General features: G+C 38.3%; 2 protein-coding genes across 7 annotated transcripts in view; both read right to left on the bottom strand.

Moving 5' to 3' along the window:
- Positions 1-14,430, bottom strand: part of lipeb (lipase, hormone-sensitive b) — a 31,094-nt gene extending 16,664 nt beyond the window's left edge. Inside the window, exons 1-10 of one of the 6 annotated variants that reach the window (XM_016672357.1) lie at positions 14,276-14,430; positions 13,864-13,918; positions 9,750-9,790; positions 4,914-5,155; positions 3,841-4,125; positions 3,421-3,511; positions 3,065-3,091; positions 2,033-2,178; positions 1,540-1,725; positions 614-766 (exon numbers count right to left, since the gene is read on the bottom strand). In XM_016672357.1, coding sequence (XP_016527843.1) covers positions 614-766; positions 1,540-1,725; positions 2,033-2,178; positions 3,065-3,091; positions 3,421-3,511; positions 3,841-4,125; positions 4,914-5,155; positions 9,750-9,790; positions 13,864-13,918; positions 14,276-14,366 — 1,317 coding nt within the window. In that variant the 5' untranslated portion in view covers positions 14,367-14,430. Of the gene's footprint in view, positions 1-613; positions 767-1,539; positions 1,726-2,032; positions 2,179-3,064; positions 3,092-3,420; positions 3,512-3,840; positions 4,126-4,913; positions 5,156-9,749; positions 9,791-13,863; positions 13,919-14,275 lie in introns of those variants that run through there. The other 5 variants (XM_016672358.1, XM_016672360.1, XM_016672359.1 and 2 more) reach the window with 5 other exon arrangements.
- A 302-nt stretch (positions 14,431-14,732) lies between these two features.
- Positions 14,733-18,942, bottom strand: cd79a (CD79a molecule, immunoglobulin-associated alpha). The gene is made up of 5 exons (XM_007553754.2): positions 18,317-18,942; positions 16,711-17,037; positions 16,224-16,339; positions 15,987-16,049; positions 14,733-15,394 (listed from the first exon to the last, which is right to left on the bottom strand). Exons 1-5 carry the CDS (start codon positions 18,354-18,356, stop codon positions 15,272-15,274), a joined length of 669 nt encoding a protein of 222 aa, XP_007553816.1. The 5' UTR covers positions 18,357-18,942; the 3' UTR covers positions 14,733-15,271.
- Between the last annotated feature and the right edge of the window lie 1,038 nt (positions 18,943-19,980).

Raw genomic sequence — 19,980 nt, 5'->3', positions numbered from 1 at the left:
GACAAAAGGGCAGCTCTGTGTGCACTTTGTCAGTAAAGAAAGCAAAGAGAGTGGTCAAACTTTCAATTAAGTTTTCATGGAATAATTACAACAATAATTAGCTTAACAGCTCATTACATGCAGCACTACTGACAGGGAAAGCGGAGTGGCAACCAATTGCCCCTCCGTTGTCAACTTGTATCTGTCTCTTTAATTATCTGGGGTTCGATACAATTAGTTTGAGTAAACACTATTGAAGGAATACAAAAGGTGAATTAGACTGGATGACTGCGCTAATGAAAGCTACTCAAATAGGGGGGGAAAACAACACTAGAGTAGCTAGTCTGACAGTGAGGAATGAGTGTGTACCGTAATGTTTGTAATTTATTTTGTATGCTACGTTTGCATATTACTTACCTTTTTTGTTCTAATTATTATTACCAGATCAATGTGCCGTGCTAAGAAACAATTCAATATTTAACAATTAAGCCATTTTGTCCTCCAAAACATTAGCTTAAAAACTAAAAAAAAATAAGTAACAATTATTTTGCCATTTGCTTTTGAACTGAGGAAAAAAATATATGTTTTTTTTTTTTTTTAAAAACAACTATTTCATGCAGGAGCATCATTTCACCTCATGGGACTTTGAGGTCTGTGCCACAAAGCCTCCCCCATGGAAGTGGATGAGAAGGCAGGGGGAAGAAGGGAGGCGCTTGGTCTTCAACCCCAGGGACAGAGAAATAGCACCTCCCTCAGATCGAGACAGAGATAGCAGTGTCTCGCTGTCCTAGAAGGGAAGAGAAAGGCGTTGGATTAAAAATCTAAACGTAAGTTTTGGTTCCAAACTTTCCCATTCTCTCTTTATAATCCTTGCCACACACAAATAAACTGCATGCATGGCGCTATGTGCTGCAAACAGAGTCAAATGTCTGTGCTGATATTTTTGCAGCTGAAGCTAGCAAGCAGAGCTCCTCTGAGAGCTGGATAAGCTGGTGGTTCTGCAGCAGCTTGTTGCCAACGCGTCCTGCGCCAGCAGAACTGCACAATAATTCCTATTTATCAACAGGAACAAACAGCAGGGACTTCTACTGCTGTAGGCTTGGATTCTGACAGCATAAAAGAACACTGTTGTCTTGTTGGAGCATTATCACTGGCTTAAGATGTTTGCTGTTAGAATTTCTGGTTTATTACCAGTGAATAAAGAAAGAAGAACAAGCTGAAACGGAGACAGCCGGCCCCCGGAATAAATTCTTGCTTCTGAGGCAGAAGCAAGAAGTTCAGTTAAGAAAAGTTAAGTGATAGCAAAATGATGATGATGATGATGATGATGATGATTCAAGGAGGAAATCTGATCTATCAGAAAATCAGGACAAAACAAAAGTCAGATTCAGCCAATTATGAAGATTAACAGGGTGGATAAGTAAAAAAAAATAGAAGAAAAACAGCCATAAAAAAGTTTTAAGATGCCTAGAAACTTTTGCCAGGGTTTCTACTTAAAAAAAAAGAGCTAGTCTCTTTGCAGCCATGTTCATTTAAACTTGAAGTTAAAAATGGGATTACCTGTCCTTCACGCAGCTCATAAGAAATGAGTCTCATCTGAACAGGAGCGGGGCCGATGTGCGCCGAAGGTGGAGCTATCGTTACAGACTCTGTGTGGTTTGTGGCTAGAGGAAGGTCAAAGGGCACAGGAGGCACAGAAAGCGCTCTGTTCACCTTGACTTGAGTAGAGGTCATACTGGCAAGACTCTGGAGAAAAAACAAAATGAATAGAAGACAGACATGAGGTAGCAAAATCACCAAGGTAAATTGATTGGTCACTGGATGAATACGTCATGAAAAACAAGATGAAATGAATTTCTCCCATTATTACTACTGTTCTCTGGAATAAAACAAAAAAAGGCAGAAAAGTCAATTTCCTCAGAGAAGCATAGAATGTATAATATATGTGATAATTAAATTACAATGTCTCTCTGTGCAGTAAAATCAGATATCACACATTACAAATGTCTTACAATGTGTCCACCGTGCGTCGCAACAGGAGGACATTACCCACCGACAGGACCTCCGTCTCTGTGATGTTCCAGAAGGCCTTCCAGAAGTGTACATCCAGGTTCTGAGTTATCCGTTCAAACTCTGACCCCCTCAGCTCCGGGTCAATGGCATACTTGCCCGAGGTAAAGAAAGAGCTGGCTGCCACGCCTGGGAAAAGGAAGACGGTGGACACAGTGAGGAGGGGATGCATGGGAGGTTAATGTGAAGGACAAAGCAGAACCAAAACAATGAGAGTGTCTAGGGAATATGAGTTAAAACAGAGGAAATAAAAATAAATAAAATAAATGTTAACCAAAACACTGAAAAAAAATAAGGAACAAGTTACCGATAATGAAGGTCAAATACAGGAGGAAAGCAAATGTAAATGCAACGAGGCCACGGCAAACATCAGAAATAGAGAGACAGCTGGAAAAATTGGGCCTCATTCAGTAAAATGTATATTTGGTTCTCCAAAATAAAAATAAAATAATTTCAGGAAAGGACGTGTAGTAAATAAACAGATATAATACAGGTACATCTCTATGTATTAAAATCCAATGCAAAAAGGTAACTATATTATCACACATGGAGTGATATGCATTTCAAGCATATTTTTTTGATTAATTTTAATTAGACCTACATGAAACCCTCAAGTTTCTCAGGAGATTGGAATGTTAAGCAAGACCTAAGAATGGATTTTTACAACAGAAGTTATTTTGTTGTCTACACACTCACTGAAGGGAAATTGAATTTTTTCTGATTAACAGTTTGGAGTTTCATAAGCTGAACGCTAAAGTAAAAGAAAATAAGAGAAATAAATACTTGAAATACATCACTTCATAACTATTTTAATAGAGATGGACCTATAAATATCATTCAGGTAATTGAAATTTCTTGCAACGTAAAACAGAAAAACACCCAACACTAAGTTAAGAGAATAAAAATATTCAGGACGATAGAAGATATGGTGTAAAAGGAACAACTCAAGAGTAATGTTCAAATGTCTTCCAAGTCAATAAAGAGGAACACAATGAAAAGGTTCCAATAAACTCACCGTACGGTGCAATACCTCCTGCGTCCACTGAGGTGCAGCAGAGAGCACAAGAAACCATCAGAGTGGGGGTATTCCTTTTGTTCGTGTTAATTATTTATGTCTGAGTGCATGTGTGTATATCACAAGTTTGTATATGAATCGGTCTCTGTGCTTAACTGTGTGTGAATGTTCAAAACATTCTGAAATATACGAGAAACACACCAGCCCGCCCTCGAGATTTCAAAAAGGATGAAAGAGCATTGAAAATCCAAACGCACAACATCAAAAAGGTACACAGTCAGGGGCCAAGGAGGAATGCAGAAGAGATGCGAGGACGAATGAGAGCAATGTGTGCTGGTCGATGAGGCGATGCTGACCTATTCCTGACTTATGACGCTTGTAGTTTTCGCCAAAGGCCACGAGGCCGATAGCGATGGTCTGAAGACACGGTCGGATGGCCGGCGTAAACTGGAGAGAGAAAGACATATTATAAAAAAAAAAAAAAAAAAAAAGTCACTTAGTCTAATCCTTCATCAGTACAAAACAGAAGCAGAAGAGGACTGAACCTGCTGAAGAGGAGCAAATCTACCATTATTTTTTCTTTTATTGCTGCAGCAGGATGGTTTATGTTTATCCATTTAGGATTCATTTCAATAGCCCGACATTAATCAGAATCATTGATTCAATATTTTTTACTCTACCTCTCTTCATGAATAATACTAGCAGAAGTATTATTCATAACCAGGGAGGAGGCACCCGTAACTCATTCCCATTCCCCACCACTTATTGCATCTCACCTGAAAACCCAGGCAGCGGCCATAGAAGCATCCTTTATGCATGGAGGCGTATTCCCGGACGAAGCTCTCGCTGAGGCCACTTTCGTCCTGGAAGAACAGGTTTCCGTGGCTGTTGTCGTGTAGCATGCGCTGCGCCAGGTAGAGCAGGGCGCGCAGCTGACAGAGCGCGTTGCAGTACGCCTCTATCTCTCGCATGTTGTGCGCTACCCGAAAGAAGATGCTGTGGCGGTTGGCTGTGATGTAGCGCCCCTTGTGGACGATGTGGAGAAGACAGCAACGCACAACCTGAAAATAAGAATTTCAAGCAAGTCAAAACGTTGGACTGTTAAAAGAAATGCTTTTGAAGGTGCCTGGAGGGAAAGCTCAACATAACTTGTGGTGCGTCTCCAAACTTTCGTCTATCTAGAAAGTCAAAGTTTAGGTAGCAGAACAGTGAACTGAGAAATTCAAAAGCTGGTCAATAAATTAAACATAATTAGACCCTATTCACCAAATAGATTACTTTTAAAATACGTCGAAGTTGTAAGTTAAATCATAGCAACATTGAAAGGGGATAAATATTTTGTGACCTCCTGCAAACATGTTTAAAAAAAAAAAGAAGAAGAAGGAAAAGATCTGCAAAAACCAGAGGGATCATAAATGTGGAAATCAAGGGCGATGAGAACAGAGCAGCATTCATTTGCCAAACACATTCAGTTATAGTCTGCTGCGCCAACTGAAGGTCATGAAGATTTATCGATAAGCGTCAAAGATTAAAATACATCGGATCCAGTAGTCGTTGGCAACTGTGCAGTTGGAGGATTCATCTACGCCCTCCCCACCCCCCGATTTGCAACATAAAAATCAATCTCTGCAACAAATGTGCCGACCTTGAAACAAAGCAATATCAAGTCAAAGATGGAGCAGTTTTTCACCAGGGTGAGGGAATACCGATATGAATCTACTGCAGAGTTAAAGATTTTTTTATCCTCCAAGCTGCACCAAGTTGGAAATAAGAAACAGGAATTTAAAATTCGACTCCTGCAGACAAAAAGAAAAAAATAATAAAAATTTTAAAGCTTTGCACAGCTTACCTTGACGAGCGAGCGATAGCCATTTGCAGGTATGTGTGGATCAAAGTCAAAATGTTGATAAACGGCAGCGAAGCCAGAAATAACAGGCTCCAGGCTGCGCGCGTGTTCCTGGATCAGTTTCATGGCCTCCACGAGACGTCGACCCGCATCACCCTGGGTCCCCTTGGCTCCGCCCGAGAAGAAAGTCACGTTTTCTTCACATACGCCGTACAGTGCCGCAAACACTGCCTGGGTGTCCATCACTGGAAAAAAAAAAGTACATGAAAGGGGAGATAAAACAAAAGGAGATTTGCTGACAACATTTCAGTGTCTGTGACATTTTAAGAAACTGTATAAATGTAACTCCTTTGCTTCACGTAATTTCAACAAAACTGACCAGCAGTGACATTTACCGAATGGTTAAAGTTCCAATCTCACCTTTCTATAGAGGTTAAGAGCAAGCCCATTAGTCTGATCTTGTGAGAACATCCAAGAGAAACACCGCACCCACTGGAATTATCCAACAAAATGTTCTTAGTCTGGATAAGTAAGCCCCTGCTGCATGGTGTACAGAGACTCCTGGGATGAAATGTGTTAAACAAGGCTTGAAATGAAGCGACGTAAACCCAGGCTAAGCAGCTAAAATCCCCACAAGATCTGCATGGAACAGGAGGAGAAGGCAGAGGCTCTCTGCTAACAGGTCACTGCTGAGAACAAACAGATTGGCCAGAAACTGAAGGAAAAAGAAAGAAAAACATCCAAACATGCTCATGAAAGAGTCCCAGAGGGAGGCGTGCAGCTGACATCACACTGCGTGGTATGTTTATCAAATGTGCTCATATCTCTTTCCTAATGAAGGACAATGATACAGCACTGTCTGTTCCTGCCGGACTGTGTTCCTCTGCCAAGTCATCCGAGACGTCGGTTTCCATGCCAGCTATGGGAACCGGCTCGCAGTTCCTCTATAGGCCGACTGTCATGCTGAGACAGAAGAGAGATGTGCAAGAGAAGACGGCGTCTCCATGCCGGCCAGAACTTACAGAAACAAGAACGAAATAATCATTTTTAATAAATGACCTTAATTAGTATGTGTAGATGGAGACACGAGTAGATAACGGACACTTAAATGCGAGGCATGTTGCGATAAATTAAGAATTCAATCTCACATATTTTCTAGAAACTTATTCTATGTCCTTAAAATTAACTTTAAATTCGTTTTTGGGACAGATAGTCTAAAGAGCTTCAAAGGTTTCAAAGTGATAATCTGAAAATTTGTTGTTTTGTTTTTTTGGGGGGGTTTTTTGAGTTATGCAAAAAAAAATTATTCAACCCCTTGGCAGATTATGTTTCGTTTAATTTTCATTAAAGGAAAATGACAGAAATCTCACAAAAGATGACAATGGACAAGGGTAAAAACAAAAATCTCAGTTTATAATTCACATTCACAAAATTGTAATGTTAAAGATAATTTATATCCTTCTCAATAATAAATCTAAAAGACTGTATTGCCATTACAGTAACCAAGTTCTTGCGATTTCTGAACTTTTTGAAAGCTTCCAGTACAACTTTGTCAATTCATCCTCTGGGACGAGCTCCAAGTCTGGTCAATTTACCATCATCCTAATCTTTAGCTCCCACTGCAGATTTTCTGTCAAATTTAAGTTAGACCAAGTCACTCCAAAAACTTTAATATCAATTAAATTTACAAACAAGGCACTCAATTTCAAAGATTTCTTCTAATCCAAATCTGTCAGGGGGTTATAAATACATCGGGGCTTAATAAAAATTTAAAGCAAAACTAAAAAAAAAAAGTCTGGATCTCTCTCATAGTAATCAAAGATTTTTTTTTTTTTTTTTACCTCCCAAATAACGAGCCATGTGGCTACTTATTGGTGACACAGATGAAGAATATCGTGAGCAGCTTTACTACAAACATGTATGCAGGAAAAGCAGGTGAGCTGTGTGGACGCAAACACAGGCATCTCCCTGAACCCACAAAAACATTTGAGTTTGTATTTGAAATTCATTTTGCCCTGAGATTATGAAACAGCAGGAACTTGTCATTTACTGGGAGGAACCAACCAAAAGCTGAGAAATGGAAACAACAGTTTATGCAGTGCAAACTCTACCACAGCACGCGACTGCAGCCACACATCAGTTCCCCCGACTTCCTCCTCCTCCTCACTGGGTTCAAACAAACTTGCATAAAATCTTCTTGTTACGAACTCAAAATTGATCTGGAGACTCTGAAGTCACTGCTGTAATCATGGGTGAATACTATGCATGGACACCGGAGGTTGCCGTTAGTGATGCAACATGGTCGATCCTTGCAAACCCGTGGGAGCGTTTCGACCTGCTTCCTCACAAGCGCTACGAGAAGCCTGAACAAAGTTGGAAAGGTAAAAGCGGTGAAAATAATATCTGGGCTTTGGAAAGGAAGAGTAAATTTAGGTAGATATTTGAGTTCACATTTTGGGAGAGAAGAGAAACGATGCTTAAAGAGTGAAATATTGTTCTTGAGGCTCACAGGAGTAATTGAACCATAATGGTCACACTTATTTAGTTTTTCCTCTGGTTCACAATGACTAATAGAAGTAGTCCTTTCAGTTTGTCAAGGGAACAATAATACTCCCTTGACACCTGCAACAGGACATTAATCAACACGACAATTTCTTAGAAGCTGGAGTTTGTTTTCTGTTTTTCTTTAGGCAGGTTTTTAAGGCAATTCCACAAAAGAAGAAAATAAATCAGGTGCTACTTTCTGAGTAAAGAGTAGTAAACAGTCAGTACTTTGTTTCATTCAACTGTCAAAGAAAGAAAACCTGCTCAGATATTATTAAAAACGCTGCCAATATCTCAATATTTGGAACAGGTGCTACCAAGCCTTGGAAATATGCAAATGCAGAGTTCAGACAAGTATCATCTTAAAAACTTCTAGGTGACTGCTGCTCCTCCTTATAATGGAAAAACATTGTGCTGACTGTTTGGAAGCATTTGGAAGACATTAAGCTGCTGTTTCTATAATGGAGAGCAGTTGAAGTTCCCATACTTCACTTAGTATGAGAAAAGTGTATTCTAATTGCTTGGAAGTTGTACAACAGTTTCTAAGCACGACTTCTACACACTTCATTTATATTGCGCACAAGTCTCTATGCAGATGTCAGCTGAGTCACAAACAGTCCAGCAAGCACTTTGTTTTTGCAAAAAAAAAACAAAAAAAAAAAAAAACTGACGCATGGCTCCAGCAGCTATAGTGCATCTGCTAAGAGTATGAAATGGCCCCGGAGTCACAAGAAAAAAAAAACAAAAAAACATTTTTTTTTTTTGGGCTAAATTAGAAGCTTAGGAAGACTTAGAGCAAAATTTTAGCTAGGGGAATATTCAGTTATTTGTTTGTACATAAATGGAGAATGATCAATTACTTCAGTATCATGTTTAATCAGTTCGTTTCAGATACTTTTCACATCAAATCAGCAAAATGAAAACATTTCTTTATGCAACACAAGCTCATCTGGTGATTTCATGGAAAACATTTCTTCTACAGAAGTCCTATTTTGCTATTCCAATCATTTCAGACGCTGACATGACACTTAAAAATAAAGTCAATCTAAGCAGAGTGCAACATAAGATTTCAGTTGACATTTGAGATATTGGAAGGTTTCCCACTGCTTCTCTCAACACATTTAAAAAGGACAAGTCCTACGTTTTCTTTCAGCAGTTCGGACTTTATCTTAAAACAGAAGCGTACTAAAACACAACGTGGACTGGCAGGAGTGAAATTACTTTGCATATTTTTGCTTAACAAAGTCCGAAAGATAGCAGACACACAGTGCGAGTGCATCATCTTGAAGTTTCTATCGACTCACTCTGATGTTATGCAAGCATTAGTCATATGAATTCATCACAGGGATCAATGACGAAAGCCTTTAACACTCAGAGCAGTTCAGCAGCTAACAACAAACACATGCATGGCTCCAGCCAGAGGATTACACACAGGTATGAAAGTATAATATCTGAAAGTAAACTACACATCAGCAAAAGAGAGCATCTACAGATAGGCAATATTCTATGTGCATTCTCAGCAGGGTTGTGTTAAGTGGATACAGTGGCTGGTCCAATCAAAGAGTCACCCGAAAGACACCACTGAAGTCAAACGAGCTTGGGCCGGCAGCCAAAATACAAATTACATAGCTTAATTAAAGCACAGGGATGCAACTCTCTCATCAACTTTCTCCTCTGAGCATGGCCTGATGTTGACAGAGTAAGCCAGGGATGAACTTTACGAACCCAGATCAGCATAAGAGGCTCAGAAACTTAATAACAATGAAGTCGGCAGACATTACAGCCCCATCTAACTTCAGCGAGCATCTCTCATGCAAATGTTATGCAAATGTAAAACAGTTAGGCGAGTTGCTACCATCTCATCAGAATGAAATAGACTTCACACTCTTTTCTTTTTTTTTCTTTTTGACATAATGCCTCAGAGAACAAAAACGTGCTTCCACACTAATTCCAGAAGAGCTGTCAACCTACTCATCTATTAGGAGAAAAACATGACTCACCTCCTGGCTTCTCAACTCTTTGGAGCCTTTCGGGCAATACAGGTGGTCAGCTAATGAATAAAGCTTCTTTTGTGCTTTAATGACAGAAGTGGTCACTGTAAGCCCACTAGAGCAACTACCAAGTTGTACCTTGTCTCTCCACATTAAAGATGAATGAAAGTGGGCATTAATAAGTCATGTACAACAACCAACACCAGCAACATTTCTGACAATGGCTCCTGCGGGGCCAAAAGAGACGTTGCTACTGACACAGAATATAAATGACTGGTACGGATTAAAATAAATAAATGTTTACCAGAATCTGAGTTCAAGGCTTTGTCCATGTCAGCCTCCTCTCTTCCATGAGAGCATTGAAAGCATGAAGAAAAAGAAAGGAAAAGATAAAGAAGAGATGTGTTTTTAGTTGATGTTGTGGATCTGCTGCTCCTGCGTCTTCAGTGCCTAGCTCTTTGGGTTTAATCTGCACGAGAGCATGCCATATTTCTAGTCCTTGGAAGCAACGTGGGTCCTTCTCTAAACTCCTCCTCCTGCCACATTTAAAAACACAGGAAATTTAGGAACAAACCATTTTCCAGTTAACCGTCTCCCCTGTGACAGAGGGCTGTGCTGCCATTGGCTGGTCAGCTTGCAACACCCTGTGAACTTTAGCTCAGTTGGCAAAACCTCAACATTGGCAGACATACAGCTATGAAAGCAAAACAGCATCTGAAATGTTTTTAATTTGATTTATATTGGATTATCAAAGGTCACTTACAGGAACAAGTGTAAACAAGTTAAATCACCGGTTATGAGATGATGATCAGGCAAAAGTAGTGATATCTTTTGAGACTTTACACATTTTATTGAATTACAAACACAAACTTTAAAGTATGTTCTTAGGATATTATGTATTAAACCAAGATAAAGCAGATAGAAAAAGAACTGTTGAAAGAAAGCCATTACATTTTCTGTTTGTTCCCAACATGGCAGTTTTCTACAAGGCATGAAAAGCACACAACAATAATCTGGTCAGATTTTACAAAGAAGCAACTTTGTAGAGTAGATACCAAATTCTGCATGTGGCAGAATACTAACAATGCACCATGAACACAACTTATCCTTGGTGAAACATCATGATGGCAGCATCATGATGTGGTGATGTGGATCCTGGACGAGCCCCCAATTTGTAATGGTGTGGTTCACCATCCAGAAAGACAACCACCCTAAATATATTTCAAGAGCTACAATGGAAAATAATTAGAATGGTATAGAATGCAGTGAAAAGTGATTCTGCAACAGCATTATTATTATGATGATGATAATAATATTTTTAAATCAGTTATTTTCCTTCCTTTTTAAAACTATGGGATACTTTGTGTTGGTCCATCACACTGCATCCAAATGAAATACATTGAAATTTGTGGTTATACTGTGACAAAACATGAAATGTTGAAGGGATATGAAAACCTATTAAACTGACATAAAAAACAGCAGGCGAATGAGAGAACTATACCTTCTAAATGTATTATTTGTTAAAGCAAATACAGCTACATAAAGGTCAGTAGAAACAAGAACAAGAATTTGTCAGTGGTAATTACCATATTTGTACTAATCAAAAGTATAGGATAAGTAATTGAATGCTACTTTTTTTTATTCTACTCGATAATACTGTAACATTATACTTTTTTGGTGTCGACGTTAGACTGAGTTTAACTTTTAAATGTAGCATCTATGATCAAACAGATATTCCATAACAAATTAGAAGCAAGTGGAAACTCTTGAGAAATGTGAATGTTTACACAGCAGACACGTGAAGCCTTAAAAAAATAAAAATAATTTTATTTTTTTTTCCTGTGGAAAGCATGACCTCAGATAAGACTTTTTGGCTGATACCACAGATGAGTGTTTCATAACTTGATGGAGAGAGATGTGACCTTTTGCCCAAAGACAGATGCATAAACACCACATCACTTAAGAAGCATGTTGTTTTCTGTTATTTTTACCAACCACAAGAGCGTCCTTTCCCATACTAATCCTTTAGCCATTTTAAATGGCGTATAAAAGATGATTTAATTAGTCACCATCAACCTGTGGCTCAGGTTCCCTCCCATTTTATTGTTTTATATTGTCTTACAAAACAATAAGACAATACAAAATACACAACGTGGGCTGGCAGGAGTGACACGAGCATACAGTCAGACTATAACACAAAATGCTGACTAATACAGGTAATTAAGCTGTACATGCTGCTAACTATTCTTAAAAAAATCACACCAAGATAAAGTTTCAAAAAGCTTTAAAATTAAAAAAATAAACTCCATGGCAAATATACCAGGGATGAAATAAAACCTTCAGAAAAGAAAAAAAAAAGACCAACAAACGTTGGTCAAAAGCAAGATGTAAGGATATTTTACCCTTTACAGCATTAACTATTCTTTAATTGGTTGTACATTTTAACCATGAGACAGTTTTCTCTTATGGGTGTGGAAAAAAAAACCTTGCTTGACTACATTTATGGCAAGAATTTGAACTGTTTTCTTTCACTCGAAGGCCCGACTGAGCCTTGGTTATCATCAGAATTCGATGATGTGCTAACCTTGAACAGGCAATTCTTAAGTTTTAATTTTGTACTTGTCAAAAGTCTTACAGCAAGCTAATTGAGTAAAGCTATACCTAGAACATGAAAATGCCTCATTTATTCCTTGTGGAGTGTTCCCACCTGAGCAGTTGCCTCCATCAGCATATTTTCAGGTTGAAAGTTTAAAGGTTTGCTCAAACAAGACTTCTACTTGTCTTTATATGGTCATGTTTTCATATGACGGAATATTTTACTGATATTTTCTAAGGATACAAAAAAGTCTAGAACAGAAAGTATAGCATGTAAACTTTCACAATTATAGTTTACAGCCAATTCAAATCTACCATTCAGTTTTTCACAAATGTAGCAAGACCAATAAAAAAAATTAAAAATTTAAGTCAGTTATGTTATGCAATCATGTGGAAGACTGCTGACTTTAAAGTTGTCCAGCAGACTGTCACACCCTCCACAGGGAGTGTAACCAAAAAAATGCCATTGCAAAATAAAATGCCTGCTTACAGAGTGCTGTAATGGAAAGCTGGGGAGAGAGAAATCCTGTAGAAAACTGTAGAGGCATATGAGATAACTGCAGCCTTGACAGAATGGTGACGCAAAGCTCATTTCAGAGTTTGATACCAGCAAAGTCTGGCGGGTTACAAAGCTTTCAGGAGAAACAAACAGACATACCAGGGAAATGGGGTACAACCTTGTGTTAAGACTATCCTTGGAACTGGGCAAGGGAGAAAAAGCAATTTTGCACAGTGGTTCAGAGTCCGTTTTTCTGGTGAAACCTAATTTAGCATTTTACTTGGAAATCAAGGTTCTGGGGCTTAGGGGAAGAGAGACACCAGGTCCAACAATGCAGAGGAGCTGAAGGTCGCTGAACCTAGGCTTCCCAACACTTTGGGTAAGTGCCACACACTGATGGCATTCATGACAGCATGCCACACTGAAACAATGACGCATGCAAAAGGGTACATGCAAGTCCATTTTTGTCCTTATGTTACATTGAAATTTACAGAGAAAACTAATCTGGTGTTTCCATTACCTATAAACCAAACTTCACTTTTGATATGTGCTCCTGAAATAAATCCCCTTGTTGGTGTATTTTATTGAGATGTTCTTTATTCCTCTACTTTATACTCAATAAATGGGGCACAAAACAGAGGAAGAAAGGGACGAAATGATAATACAGAAGTATGAAAAGGGGGAGCAGAAGGAAGACTCTACAAGCCTGGGCTCTTTAGCATCCCAGAGAGTAGCCTTGCACTCACTGACATTGGCAACAACAGGAAACTAGTAACAATGAGCCTGCACACCCCCACCTAGACAACAAATGCATGGCTTAGTTCAATGGTAATCTAAAGGCAGCAAAATTAAAATTATCACAATCAGACCTGGTTTTATTAGGGCACCTTATGTAATAATAGAGATTAGGTGAAAAACTGGTAATCTAATTAACTGGATAGCTAAGGCTCCATATAATGGAGCCTTAGCTATCCAGTAGTAACAAATGGATAACTTAAGAGCTTATGAGAAAACATGACAATATTCTCATTGTTGTGGAGTAAAGGCTTCAAGCTGGTTAGTCTGGCATGATGCAATCAGAGTTGTAGCAAGTCAAGACAAAATGCAAGTATCCACAATGCCTTGCTACCATCCTTCAGGAGACTCTTTCATCGTCATTCTGAGCCAGCCTTCTCTGGTGTCATAGCAGTAGATCGCCATCTATTGTCTTAATAGATTTATCTACAGCGCTTTACGAGAACAGATAAACCCTTCTCATTCACATCCTACACCCACTGTTTTAATCTCATCCATCTAATCCCCATCCCTTTTACTGTTAAAGTACCTGCTGATCAGGTTGGCGCTGTCAGGGTCAGCTGTTGACATTAGAGATGGGAGACCTGAAATTTGCATATAAATACAGATGACAGCCATTTGTTATTGGGTAAAAACGCGATTACGAATATTTTTACTGGATACTGTCAGTACTAATGGGGATGCTCTTGACTACAGACAAGGCAGGAAATGACAGATGGTGCCTAAATAGGCCGTGTAGATATAACCTTAACACCTTAGTTTCTAATCGACACTACAGTAAGTCAGTAGAGGCTATTATAAATCCAGCGGTGCTACCCTAAAACGGCTAACCTAGCTGCTAATATGTTAGCTGTAGGGGTGAAGACGTTCCGTTAACAAAGGGGGAGTCACTGCAAGGACAAATGCCGGGAAGCGAGGTGGCACAGCAGGGAAAAACTTACCAACAGGACCCTCTTTGAATTTGGATGAGCGTCTTCCATTCACAACTCTCTCCAGTCTGTTATTCCCTCCGCCCTTCTTACTCGACGCCATCTTCGCCCACTCTGTTTACGCACCGCCTCTCATATGTCCCTTCATACCTACCTGACCGCGCTGAGGCCCCGCCCACAACAGAAGTTCAAGCGAATGGAATCACGGTTGTTGAGTCCAACAGCCAATCAGGAGGCTGAAAAGTAATGTTGTGTTTTCCCTTATTCTAAAGGCACACTCCCCAGCATGCTTTAGGTGTTTCTTTGCATAATCATGATGTAAGGTGATGGCTGATTAACAGGTTTTATTGAAATGCAGTCATTTGAATTAGGTGTGTTAAAGCAGAAAAACACACAGGGAGGTGAGCCTTGAAGACCAGAGTTGGGAAACACGGCATTACAAATTAAAGAAAATTGACATTTTCATGAAATCTTGATGCATTTCTTTCTTTATTTTTTTGTTTAGCATTAATGTGTCCAAAATATGCAGGAAACCACAAGAAAAATCAATAAGGGTTAAATGAAAATTATACAAGCTAATAACTGAATAAGGTCACATAAATATGCAACTCAGAGTATATCACACTTTGACAGCAAAACTGTTAAAAGGCTTGAATGTCTAATTCTAAAACAGCTAAAGAAGAAGAAGAAAAAAAAGAAAAACCATAACATTAATTTTTAAAGACACAATATCTGCAAAACAATTATTGATCATTTTGGACCATAAAATCCTTGCTGCAATCTTGATGGAATAGATGTTGTGTCAAGATTGCTTCAACGCTGTATGTCTTAATCCCAGAAGGAAAAATGTGGTTAGGCAATGCAAGTTTAAGAAAGCTAAAAATGTGGCTGCAATGTTCAAAACTTAATGTGCTGCAATCAAGAAACCCATTATGTGTCATAATCCAACCACATTTCACACAGCTCCCGAAATAGATTCTCTGCTTTCCCCCCTCCGTCCACTTTCATTCATGGTTTCTCCAGGATTTCTTCCTTTTCTTCCATAGCGGTGCACACATCCTGGTACTGGCTTTGTCCCTGGGAGCGTTCTATCTGATCATATGTTGAACAGCAATCTTCAAGATTCAGCCCCTGGTGTATGGCATAATCATAAAAAATACAAATTAAAAAATGAAAGTTACACCACAAAACAATGAAACCTGGTGAATAAACGTGAAACTCTCTAATGATCCAAGATAAAAGTACATGTATATCTTTGTAGACACTCATCTTGACTACAGTGCCTTGAAACTGTAGTTTAAGTTTTTCACATGCACAGGCTAATGTGTTTTATTAGCATTTTTACAGAAAGCAGAGCAAGTAAGACTATGTGGAGTGTTTTGTCCAGCCCCCTTTTTCTCTGATTCCTCTTAATAAAATGTCACGAGATATAAAAGGGACACAGAAAACATGTGAAATAATAGAAACCCAGTTGAACTTTTTGGCCTATATGCTTAAAAACAACCTGAACATTAAGCTGAACACATCCCCACCAGGAACAGAATGTGTCAGAGTCGATAAGAATGTAAAACTTGGAAGAAAACTTGTTAGAAGCTGCAAAAACTTGAAACTTTCAGGGCAGGAGTTCGCCCTCCAGCAAGACAACTTGTTTGAAAGCAAAATGGAAAAAATAAATAAATAAAGAACAGTTTAAGCACTTTTGTGAAGAAGTAATTATTTTCACCTGATATATGTTCTCCTCTTCTTGTTTCATTTTTTTCATCTCAAGTTTGTTTTGTTTCTTTGACTGTGAGGGGGAAACAGAAAAGAGGCTAATTAACGGCAAAAGAGTTTTGACAAAAAAAAAAAAAACAACTGTTGAGAAATAAGTAACTGATTGAACACAGAGGAATGATAACTATCTCTGTAATGTCAACATATGACAAGAATTCGATCAATCTGTGTAATGTGACTTTCTGACCTTAAACAGAAGCGAGGCAGAAGGAATAACCACGCAGAGCAGCAGCAAGACTCCTTCAGCTGTCAGGATCTTGTTTTTGGTGCTCTCACTGAGGTTTATTGTCTTCTCGATTGGCTCTAAACATACAGAGAAGGGTTAAACCATCATAACAGCTGGTGTGTTAATAAGAGATTCTTTGGTGGTGCATTAGACATTTTATTTACTGCTATTTGTTAATGGTGTTGCATGAATAATTAGCATTTGTAATCTCATGATGTAACAATCAGCTTCACTACAATATGTTGAAATTCAGCAACTCTTGAACAGACTAAGGTTAACAGGATTTGGGGCTTATGAGGTGTAAGCAGTGCTTAGTGCTCACTTGACTCCACTCACACTCACACACACGCACACGCACACGCACACACACACACACACAGTGGCATTGCTGATTGGATTGTCCTGCATTGTGCTCCCTCACTCCACCTCCCCACGCCCACATACTCACTGAAGACCTGCAAGTAGGTGCCGTGCGAATAGACTTTGGTGTTGTTAAAATGGCACTGGTACATTCCAGTGTCCGTCAGCTTGACATTCTTCAGGATTAAGAAGACACACTGTTTGCCATTTGACTTGCTGTAATTTTGAAACACCTCTTCAGATAGGTTCACCGGGTACATTTGGCCAGTATACGAAAAGCGGTTCACCCAAGTAACATTTGTGTTTGCGGGTCCATTTTTGTAGCAGCATTCCAGCTCAGCTCTGTCAAACAGCCTCACCCTCAAGAATGGTCTGTCTGGCTCTAACAAAATGTCTTTGTTAGAAGCAACACTACCTGTGGAAGAAGAATAAAAAAAATAACTTTTAGTGATCCTATATCCTGTTGGCTGTTTTTGGTCCTTCAGGTAAAAGACAAAGGACAATAAAAACATGAGAACATGTCGAGTTAAAAGCAGTTTTCTATCTGTCGGAATTGTAGAACGGAATAACGTTTACAGTGATGGAGAAAGTGTGATGAAATATGTAACAACACAAAATCTGTGTTAATTATCTAAAAAAAAAAAGGCCTATAGGAATCGTACAGCTTTAGTTAAAGGCGTCAGAGGTCATACAGGCTGGCTGACTTCTGCTGTGCATTCCTCTGTGAAGCATGGCTTGTTCTAAACATTGTTACACAAAACTACTTTGATTTAAAAGTTGATTGAAGGAGAGGGGGACAGAAAGTAGTGCAGGTAACTATGCAGCTTAACTAAAATGATCTCAAATACTTTGAAATTCAAACCTAAATCATTAAGAAGACAATGGAAACCTATAAACTGGATCAAAGACTAGCCAAAATGATAATGACTTATTGGCTTAGATGATCAAAGAAAAGCTAAAGTTACCTGTGACTACTATAAGAATTAGACACCTTTGTGAAGCCCATTCAAAGTCCCATTATTAAAGACAAACAAACAATAAAAAAAAACCCAGTATGGTCTGATGAAATGAAAGGAAAAAAACAGATCAACTAAAGAGAAATGATGCAACATACTATTATTTTGAGCTCAATTGGACGTTCAAAGGCTCTGGTAGGAACTCATTTTAATCAGCAATGGAATGGAATACAGGAATTTATGAAAATTTAATAAGTAAACAGAAAGAACGTAAATATTAAAATTGCATAATTTAAAAAGCAGACATTTATAAGCCCGTCCCTCGGCTTTATTACATTTTTTTAATTAGCTGCGTGAATTTTAACATTCTATGCTTTTATATGTTTATTGATCTCAGTTCTCATCATCACTTTTATTACTTTCCTTTGTCTGACATAAGCAAACCAACAGACTAAAGCTGAGAACAAAAATATGGTATCATCCTCACAGCAGAGCCATCTGTTCTGAGAGGAAACGTGGTTCACTGAAGCAGAACTAAAAAATAACTAAATATAAATATATCATGTAGAAATAGAACTAAAATGCACACAACCTCCCCTTCAAATCAAGAGTAAAAAAAAAGAATATTAGAACATCTTAAATGTGTGTTTTATATGTACTTTACATTTAAAAAATATTTCCAACCGAATCAAAATATGAAATATTCAATAACCTTCATAAATATGTCATGTGACTTACCCATCAAGCTGCAGAGGACAAAGAACTGAAATACTCCCATGTTTTATTTTAAAAAAAAAAAGCCGAAAAATAAAAAAGGAACTACTTTCAGGCGAAAGTCTCCTCAACTGTTTAGTAGCTTCCCTTCTCTAATGAAACAGAGCAGCTTACTTGATCGCTGTCAGGATTCACACTTGGATGAGTTTGGCCCATCCCACGTTTGCATAAAGACTTAGTCTGTGCACATCAAAATATGTACATATGTAGAAGCATGGTCTAAAAGTTACTTTCTTACTAAGTTCCAAGTTTGTTTGTTTTTTCTGCAACAGACCATTATAAAACTTATATGGTAATTACAAGGTTCCAAAATTATGTAAATTTACCACTATCGCATAACAGATTTTACAATGTCATTATTCATAAAGTCGAAAACCAAAGCGCACCCTTGTTTCTTCTAGACAATATTTAGGAAAAGTATAAGAATCAGAAGACATAACATAGTACATAACATAACATAACAAAATGACAAGTTGGAAAGACATTAACAAAGATCACCACTGCAGCTTTCCTTCACCACAGAAGAACTTCAAAACTTTGCAAACAAGTTTGCAGAGGGAGAAATTATTCACAAGTGGAAAACATTTAAGATAGTTACCATCCAGATGTGGATGTCCCAGTAATTCACCCCAAACTTAAACCAAATCACTGCAAAGAAAGTAATTTTAAAAAACAGGGTACTTTAGGAAAACAGAAGTGCTGAAAACCAATATCTTTGGACAAACAAGCATTTTTGGGAAAACAAGAGTAAACCAGCACGAAATGCCTCAGACAAAGACTGCAAAGTCCACTTAAAGTCAGAACCGGAGCTGTTTGAATTCTGTGATGATACTTTAAGAGGGCAGGCACTGCAGTGGGAAATGCTGCTAAAAGGAAACCAGTGCCTGGGCTGAAATCCCTACATCACTATATGAAACTGATGGTGATACAGATAGAAAACATCAAGGTATTGTTTCTAAAAACATATTTCTAGTAGATACTGAAACATGGAATGTAGTTTTTTTTTTTTTTTAAACCATCATCTTTGTATATTTGTTAACTGGAGTATGGAATATATTCTGTTTTAAACACCCGAGGATAGATTTGAACAGATTGACAACTTTTTTAGTTTCTTGAAATGTAAAAACTCAAAGTAAAAAGCTACATATAGAACTAATAAACAGCATTAGTTGTTTAAGAAGCTTTGCTCCTATCCAGTAAAAAAAAAAAAAAAAGATGAAATGTTTGCACAACATCCAAAGAAAATACAATTTTTCTTTTCAAATATTTTTGAGGCAATTCAAATCTGGATTTAACTATAAAATAGTGTTGTTTCTTCTCTCTTATCTGCTCACATGCACACTGCTTATGCAGACTGTCGCCAGTCTTATATCTATACTTAAGACTGGCGACAGTCACACAAACAAAACCGATTAAGTCAGACCAACAAACCTTAGAGAAGATGCAGAATGAGGAGAAGATAAAAGCAGACCTCGTGCTACCATCTTTGCTTAACTTTGTTTCACCCTTAAGGTGAGCCGAGTGGAGCCGGCGCTGGATTCCATTTGCATGATATTTGATCATTTTCGGCATTAAAGCCTTATTTTATGCTTAACCAAATTTCATTATTTCTCAAGGTTCTCTGAAGG

The sequence above is a fragment of the Poecilia formosa genome, unplaced genomic scaffold (genome assembly GCF_000485575.1).
Source record: "Poecilia formosa unplaced genomic scaffold, Poecilia_formosa-5.1.2 Scaffold59, whole genome shotgun sequence".
NCBI lineage: Eukaryota > Metazoa > Chordata > Actinopteri > Cyprinodontiformes > Poeciliidae > Poecilia > Poecilia formosa.
This window is presented reverse-complemented; position numbering and strand designations above follow the sequence as displayed.